Source organism: Fukomys damarensis, unplaced genomic scaffold (assembly GCF_012274545.1).
Source record: "Fukomys damarensis isolate Sample0158 unplaced genomic scaffold, DMR_v1.0_HiC HiC_scaffold_2, whole genome shotgun sequence".
In the NCBI taxonomy this organism is placed as follows: Eukaryota; Metazoa; Chordata; class Mammalia; order Rodentia; family Bathyergidae; genus Fukomys; species Fukomys damarensis.
Window position 1 is genome coordinate 48,745,658 of NW_022900914.1, and position 9,038 is coordinate 48,754,695.

The 9,038-nt window shown below is 41.2% G+C and overlaps 1 protein-coding gene across 4 annotated transcripts in view; it reads left to right on the plus strand.

Moving 5' to 3' along the window:
- The first annotated feature begins 8,548 nt into the window (after positions 1-8,548).
- Positions 8,549-9,038, plus strand: part of Alms1 (ALMS1 centrosome and basal body associated protein) — a 133,084-nt gene continuing 132,594 nt past the window's right edge. For all 4 annotated transcript variants that reach the window (XR_777415.1, XM_010609593.2, XM_010609596.3 and 1 more), the window contains exon 1: positions 8,549-9,007. Coding sequence is in view for 3 of the 4 variants with exons in the window: in XM_010609593.2 (XP_010607895.1) it covers positions 8,672-9,007 (336 nt within the window). In the remaining variant the exon portion in view is untranslated. The remainder of the gene's footprint in view (positions 9,008-9,038) is intronic.

The following is a 9,038-nucleotide window of genomic DNA, read 5'->3' on the forward strand; positions in this document are numbered from 1 at the left end:
GAAAGTGGGAAGGGTGGGGGAAAGGTAATAAGGGAGAGGAAAAAATATGAGAAACTGAAAAAATGGAAATAAAGGGTTTGTAAATAGGGAGGGGAGGAGGGGGTGAAGGGAGGGCAGGGACAAGGGGAAAAAATGAGAATCAAGACCTATTATGTAAAGGTACAGAATCCCAATGATGAATGTAATTGTATTGTATACCTAGATTGTACCAATAAACTCAATAAAAAGGAAAAAAAAAAAGAAACAGACAAAACAAATAGAATATTAAACGAGCCATAATGAAAATGTCCGATGTGCACTGGAGGCAGTTCTCTTCAGGGAAATTAAACTGAAATCTAAATTATGGGCCAAGAGAACAGCTGTTAGAAGAATATTCAAAGACAGGGAGGGGCTAGCAAGACTAAGGTGATTGAGCCAGAGGAGATAAGAGCTGGGTTAAATTGGAGAAGTAGAGAAAGACCAAGGACAAAGGGTGCTAGGGAATTTAGATTTTATTCTAAACATAACAATGAGCATTAAGGAATAAAGAGCAGAAGGTGAATTCATAAATATTTTGAGAGCTCACTTTAGTCACTAAGCAAGAATGGATTTTAAGGAAAGGAATGGTAGGTAGGCGATCAGCTAGGACACTGGTAGCAGTCCAGTGGAGAGATACTGACTAGAGGATTGCAATGGAAATACTAGAGAAGTGAGGGCATATTTTATACTAGGAAGGCAAAAGGAATGGAGAGTCATGCATCAGCCTGGATTGGTGCTATATTGCATGATGGTACCTGATTATATTAGGTGTGCCCTCATTGATCCAGCAATATTATTTCTACATCTCCCCTACTCTTAGCAAGCCTTCTCTAGTTGCCCTTCACTCTCAGCAGCTGATTATTCTTGATACTTCACAGAAAGAAAGGAGTGGTTTTCAATCATTAATGTGTATGAGGATTACTGAAGTTCCTTAATTCATATTTTATATAGCCTGAATATTTTTGTCCCCCCACATTCATACTTTGAAATTCTAATCTCAAAATGATGGTATTAGGAGGCGGAGGCTTTGTGAAGTAATCACAGTCTTTGTGATAAAAGGTCTACAGGAGCTCTCCTGTCTATTCTCCCTTATGAAGTTACAGTAAGAAGATGGCCTTCGCCAGATAATGAATCTGCCAACATCCTGATCTTGGATTTCTCACCCTCCAGGACTATGAGAAATACATTTTTGTTGCCACCCAGCCTATGGTATTGTGTTATGGCAGCCCCAAAGACTAAGAAAACAATTTCCTGAATGGCTTTATGAAAAACATTCCTAGGTTTGCCTACTGCGATGTGTCCTGGGAAGCCAATAGAAGTCACTCTGGACACTAACTTCTAAGGGGCCAGTCTGCCCAGGAAACTGTAAATCCTCTGAAAGCAGGAAAATGATGTTTAATCTGTTATTTTAGCATCTGGTAAAGTGACTGGCATTTGGTGGCTACAAAATAAATATTGGTTTAGATTGAGAGACTAAATATACAAATAGTTCACAGCCATTCTATAAATACAACTGGGACTCTGACCCCAACCACAGTGATCTTCCCTGGAGAGTCAATCGATTATCTACAACACCCAGCCTAGAAGACAGCGTGCCATGTCAGACTTGAAGAAAGCCAGAGTTCTAGCTTTAGCAACAATCTAGGAAGTCAAACAATCACCCTGCAACAATGGGCCCTTGTAATAGTCCTTGTAACACAAGTCAAGGACTTACTAACAGCTTCCCTAATTTTTACCCTTGATTTCAATTAAGGACCAGCCAGCAAAAGTCAAATATGTACTCTTAATGAATTACATAGGATGCCCTGCTACTAGTCAGCCTCTCACAGATTCCCCAGACCAACATCTCCTAATCAGGGCTAACCTAAGCTTTCTGTTTATCCACTGTAAAGCTCTCCCATTTCTCACCTGCCTTTGAGTACCTTTCAAAACAGAAGTGATCATGGCAGACTTCCTTTCTGTTGCAAGCTCTTCGTGCAGGAGATTACAATATCGATTACGCCCAAAGCCAGCTGTAATCAGTGCAGGTTGTAAAGAGTTAAGCCCACAATTGGTTTATACAAGTGAGTCTGGCCAAAGCCCATGTGCCAAGGTCAGAGTAATTTGCACCCAAATTCTGTTCTTGCTACTAAAATCTTCTTAACTAGAAGGACGATGTTCTAATTACAACCATATATTTTGTCTATTCTGTTCCTAATTTGAGAATGCTTTGTCATGTCTTTTATGAGCATTGCTTACATTAGTTTCCATAGAAACTGCACGACCTTGTATCCTTGAGTGTAGTTTTGCCATCAGCTGCCCTGGTATTGGTTGTCCTGGTATCCTGTCCTGGCACCCCACCTTCTGTCTCTTTTAGTTATGTCTTTTAGGTTCTTTTCTTGGGCTTGCTTCATATACTGGGCAGGAGACTGGAGCCTACTGCAGAGGTTTCTGGAAACATTTTCAGGGGTCTCCAGTCTTAGTACATAGTCTTTGCTTGCACTCATTTGGTTGTGTTTGCTTGTTTCTACATTTGGCATGGACTTAGAGCTATCAAGGTAACCTGTCAAGTGTAGCCTCAGTACCAGAAGGCAATTTCATCGAGATATAAGCTGATGAGATGTGTTGTAATCTAAGTTTCTGAGGTCTCTTGCCTCTGAATTCTCTTCTCATTTTAAAATAAAAAAGCTGAACCTCCAAAGTGAGGGTTTGGAAGCAGAATCATTTGGTGGGAGAAAGGCAGCTGACCCTGAAATTCCTAGCAGGCCCGCAGTTTTATCTGTCATAGGCAGTAGGCTCTGTTTGATGGATCATGTTACTTCATGTTTATCTGTGTTCTTAGGATGTCCCAGCTCAAGAATTGTCACAGACCATTTGTCTTAGCATAGCTCCAGCAACTGAAGTTTCATAATGTTTTTACAAATTAACAATGTCACCATCTTCTGGCTTTAGGTAAATCTAGATTAATAGTAATCTCCTAGCTCTTGTTCTTCTTTAAATAGGGCCTCATCTTGCTTTTGCCCTCAGAGAGTGGTAATAATAAAAATGTTTAACACCTGGAATGGCAATGACATGCGCCAATCAAAACAGAGGCCCAGGTTATGCCAGGAATTCAAGAACCTTTAATTCTTGAATCCTGGATAAGTTTGGGCAGCAGAAGGTAATAGAGATGGACAGGGGAAAGGTGCTTGAGGCATTGTCTAGTTACCAGTGAATGGAGAGGTATCTCCATATTTGAACAATGAGAAAAATGGTATCTGTGTACACTATATGGATGTCAGCCATGTCTTCAACTATTTCTGGGAGTTGTCAGTCTGTCTTAGCACAGGCTGCTAAAACAAAACATTGCAGACTGAATGGCTTAAAAAACAGACATTTATTCCTTGCTGTAGCTTGGATCTTAAACTTTCCCCCAAATCCCATGTGTTTAAAGACTTGGTTGCCAATGGAAAGAAGTTAGGTCACTAGGTGCTGACTTATGGGTAGCCATCGTCTTGCTGTATGAAGACAATGATCCTTTTTCTTAGAAGGGCAATAAGCATTAGCGCTCAATCCTCATGACATCATCTAAATCTAATTATCTCCCAAGGGCCTAACCTCCAATATCATCATATGAGCTATTAATGTTTCAACATACAGATTTTTTGGGGGACGCAGACATTCAGTCCTTATACAGACTGTCATATGTAATGTCTCCAAGTAGACCAGCCAGCTGCCATGTGCTGGGTGCTGTTGACACTGCAGCAGTGGATGGCCTCTGGCATACTTGCCTGAGTTTTGCCTGGCTGCTATTTCTCTTGGGTTATTTCATCTCTGGAACACTAATTTTTTCACTAGACTCTACAATTTCTTTGGCCTTGTCTTATAGGTACAGTGGTCTTCTGTGAATATCCAAGCTGCTTTGGGCTTCTCTGGGCATCATGGCCAAAGTCCTGGAGTCCTCAATGTACCTTGATTTTCTGGATATCTATGGTAAAATGGGGGAGAGAAGACATTCTTCTCCCTTAGATCTTAAAATAACATTTATTTATTAATTGATTGGACAAATTTTGATATTAAAGCTAAAGCTGTGAAAAAGACAGGCTGCCTGCTTTCATAAAGTTGGTATTCTAGTGGGTGGAATAAAACTAGACAACATATATAATGTTAGCTAATGACAAGATATGTAAATAAAAATAAAGTTGATAAGTGGTTGAAAATGAAGGAGGACATAGAGATAGGCATACTATTTAATATTTTAGGCTGAGTGATCAGAGAAGATCGCTGACATTTGATCAAGTAAAAAAGCAATGGGTCTAGCAGGGGGAAAAGGAAATGCATACACACTCTAGTGGTATGTAGTTATTCCAGTGTTTTATATTTTTTTGTTTGTTTGTTTTGGTACCAAGGATCAAACTCAGGACCTTGCACTTTCGAGGCAGGCATGATACCACTGAGCTAAATCCCTGGTCCTCCAGTGTTTTATATTTTTAAGAGGCCAATTTTTTCACTTTTTTCCTGTAAGTTGCCCTTTGCATTTTAGTTGAACTCCAAAGCCCCAATTAAGATTTCTTTCTAATAGACATTTTTTTATCTCCCATCATCTCTGTTTATCAAAAGAGAAAAAAAGAGAGAAAAGTAACAGGTGGAAGAGGAGAAGGAAGAAGAGAAAGAAGAGGGTGTAGTGACAACAATGAATATTCCTTGTTCCTTTCTTCTTTATCACTTGGCTACAAGTTAAAGAGAGGGCTAGACCATGAGTAGGGCAGGTCCAGGCTGAGCAGTGTCTTGAACTCGTAGACAAGTTAGACATGGGGCAAGAGGGAGCTGCTTTATTTTGGGTTGTCTGACTCAAAGTTTTCATGTGCTCATTTGGGTGTAGTCCTGCTATGAGGAGTGAAAGCTAAGAACTTACACCATGAGTCTCAGATATAGGACCCTCTACTCAAAGGAAGATACCATCTTCCTTGTGGGTCTCTACTCATCCTCTGGGCCTCTGCATTGACTGATAGCTCTCACAGATAATGGTGTTTTTCCATCAATCCTTAATTTATGCTTCATATTTTTCAGTCAGGACCCTTTGCCATAAACTTAGGCAGTGTACAAAATAAACTTACTCACTCACTCAATCTATCTAATCTGAAGAGCACTTTTGAGCCACAGCTGGAATCATTAGTGTGTTATGAGTGATAAACATGGGAAATATTACAAATTAATCACATGGGAAATATTACAAAGAATCAACAACTGGGATCTCATCTTATTAAAAGCTTTTGCTCAGCAAAAGAAATCACCAACAGAGTAAAGAGATAACTCACCAAGTGAGCAAAAATTTTTGCCAGCTGTTCCTCAAAGAACTGATATCTAGAATATATAAAGAACTCAAAAAATTAGATCTCTCAAATTTAAAGATCCAATCCAAAAATGGGTATCTGAAATGAATAGACATTTCTCAGATGAAGAATTACAAATGGCAAATAAATATATGAAAAAGTGTTCAACATCATTGGTCATTCAAAATATGCCAATTACAACAATGTTGAGATTCCATCTCACTCCAGAAAATAATGATTATTATCAAGAAATTAAAAACAATAACAAATGCTGGAGGGCCTGTCAGCAAAAGAAACCCTTCTCCACTCTTGGTGGGAGAGTAGACTGGTGCAACCACTGTGGAAATCAGTTTGGAGATTTCTCAAAAAAGTAAAATTAGAGGTTCCATTTGACTTATCACAGCTATACATGCACACCCAAGTATACAGCAGCATAGTTGGTATTAGCTAAATCTTGGAAACAGCTCAAATGCCCATCAACCAATGGATAAAGATGTGCTTTTTTTTTATACAGTGGAGTACTATCCAGCCATAAAGAAGGATAAACTCGAGGCATTTCTAGCTAAATGGATGTACTTTAAAAGTATACTTTCAAATGAAATAAATCAGACACACGTGTATAAATATTTCATTGCTTCTCTGGTGTGAGAAACTGTAAGTGTAAATAAGGACCAAAATATATATATAATAGATACTGTGAAATAGGAAGAAAATGTCCAAATGGGAGGGGAACAAGAGAGGGGGGAGGGGAAAGGAAGGAATGGAAAAGAAAAAATAGAGAAAAGGAAAAAATGGAAACAAAGCTTTTATAAATAAGGAGGGGAAAAGGAGTTGAAGGGAGGGGAATGGGGAAAAAAAAGAAGAATCAAGATATATCATGTACAGGTACAAATTCCTTATGATGAATGTGATCATTATGTTTATCTAAAATGTACCAATAAATTAGTTAATTGAAAAGGTGTACATGTTGGGAGAGCAGTAGCTGATGTCTCCAAAACTCTACAATATCTTTCCCTATAAGATCTCTAAGGTGGCTGAGATAGAAAATGGAGTCCTGGAAGAAGAGGACACGCAGTACTCAGAATCACTATTCTCTTCAGGTTATGGAAGCTCTCTGATCCTAAATTGAGGGCCTCTTACCCAGAAAAACAGAATTTCTGAATCTCAATTTAGATAAAAAGCTGAGGTCCCCTCGGGTAGGAACAGGGAAGCACAAAGAACACAGGCAATAGGAAGTGTCTGAACGACAAAGCATGGGTGCCAAGGTGCTCTGTGCTTTCTGGGAATGCAAACCATCAGCTCATGTCCTGTCTCCCTTGGCAGCTTCATCTAATATCTGCTGCTGTTGTGACAGAAGGAAATACTAACGGGGTACGTGCTTAGCCATAGTGATATTGCTTCCAGGAGGAAGCATTACTGCTCCCTAGCCTAGCACAATGCCTGCAACCTAGAAAGCACTCAGTAAATCTCTGATCCAGAGGTATTATGTTTCTGAGCAGAAATCAGAATTTTGGTAACTGGAAATGCACACCACTCACAGTAAGTTTAAAACTGGCACAGAGCTTATATGGCTGCCTTCTTTAATGTGTCACAGCTCTCTAGCTAAAGATCAACAGGAGCATGAAGTTGGACTCGTTATTTATTCTAATGGAAACACACATCATGGAGTAGTATGAAATATTTGCATAAGAGAATGCTATTAGGAGTTATAGGATTTAGGCTTGTTTGAGGTGATTTTGGGGGGAATGTTTAAAGAAGCAGAGCATTACTCTGAAGTGGATGCTATGACTGAGCCTCAATGAATCTTATCTAGTGGGCAAGAATACAGCGAAGCTAGACAATAATCGATAAAAGAGGCATCAGACACACAAATAACATGTAAGAGAAGGACATTTGATATATTTGTGATTTACACAACAACTACTTTTGTCTGTATTTAGGCAAGATTATGAAGTGGTTTTGCTTCATCACAGTCACAGAATAATCCTGTGTGATGGTAATGTTTGCTAAGATTTGAATATGATTTGTCCCCTCAGAGATTAATCTTCATTGTGAGGTATGAAGAGGGTAGAAACCTAATCTAACTGTGGTGTTTAGAGGTAGGCCTTTGGGAGGTGATTAGGATTAGATAAGGTCATCAGCCTCATGACTGAACACTTTGGCTTTATAAAAAGAGGGAGAGAAACTGGAAGACACATAAGTGTGCACATGTTTCTAGCCATGTGATACCCTGACCTGTGTCAGGACTCTACCAGCAGGAACACCATCATATGTGGTCCCTTGGCCTTAGACCTCCAGAAATGTAAGCCCAAATAAACCTATTTTCTTTAACATACCCACCTTGCGATATTGTTATGAGAAAACAGACTAAGAGAGCATACTGAGATTGTTTATGTTCAATAAGAGATGTACAGTAGTGTAGCTGCGAATGTCAGGCCAGCTCCTAACAACTTTGAGATTTAGTTATTAGTATCAGAGCAGTCCTCAGACGCCATAGGTTTATTTTCTCACTCTCCCTTTTCACTTTTTAGTCAGGGCAAGGCAAGCCATAAGACATTAGTCTATGATTTTCAGATTTTTCACTATTGCTGTTATTTATGCTGATCTGGTACTAATACTTGTTTTACTGAAATGTGAGCATTTAATGAGTTATTGTACAATAACCAATGAGTAATATCTACCACTAAGACATCCATATTGGTTAATTCCTTTAGTTTCTTTAATTAGCACATTCAACCTGAGATATATTTTCCTCATTTTATAGACACTAAGTCACATGTAAGTGGTAACACCGAAGTTCAAACGATCTGTGATGCCGCAGCCCAATTCTTAACATTTTTCCTCTCCCCAACTTACTGAATTTTCCACAATAAAGTTTTCATAGCCCTCTACACTGTAGTGCCTGTCGCATAGGCGCTAAACTGTAAAATCCTTTAAAAATCTATCATTTGCCAATGTGGTTATCATGGGTTTATCCTAGGGTTTGATCTCTCTACTCGGTACAGGAACAAAAAATAAGGATTAAATTTTCCCTGTGCGGGAGCCCGCTGTGCCCGAAGAGGAGTACAGTCCGGGTTTATTGTGAGCTTACAGAACTATGAACAAGGTTCCAGCCAGTGAGGCGAGCAAGGTGGTGGTGTCGCCTCTAGCGATCCTCCCATCTGGGGCCTTCCAGCTAGCCCCGCGGGGCGTCCTTAGCAACGGGCGCGCGCGCGCACTCTCTCCCAGCCCCGCCCAGCGCGAAGCGGCGGTGGCATCTGCGCCTGCGCCCGGCAGCAACCGCCAGTTACTTCGCTTCCCCTCCCCTGCGTGCCTCCTCCTCTCCCCGCCTCCTCCACAGCCGCCTGGAGCCGGACGCCAACATGGAGCCTGAGGATCTTCCTTGGCCGGGCGAGCTGGAGGAGGAGGAGGATGTGGAGGAGGAGAAAGAAGTAGAGGAGAAGACAGTGGAGGCGGTGGCGGTGGCGGAGGAGCCTGCAACCTCGGTTGAGGTCATGACGGAGGAGGAGGAAGAGGCGGGGCGAGAATTGGACTCAGACTCTAACTACGAGGTCCAACCCCGGGAGAGTTCGGACGAGGAGGACCGGGAGGACGAGGAGGCCAAGGCTTGGCTGCAGGCGCGCCCCGAAGTTATCTTGCTTCCGCCCCCGCTCCCGAGGTACAGCTGCAAGCGGGGCGAGCGGACCTGCGCGGAGAAGGTGAGCTGGGCGGGAGAGGCGAGGGCCGCGC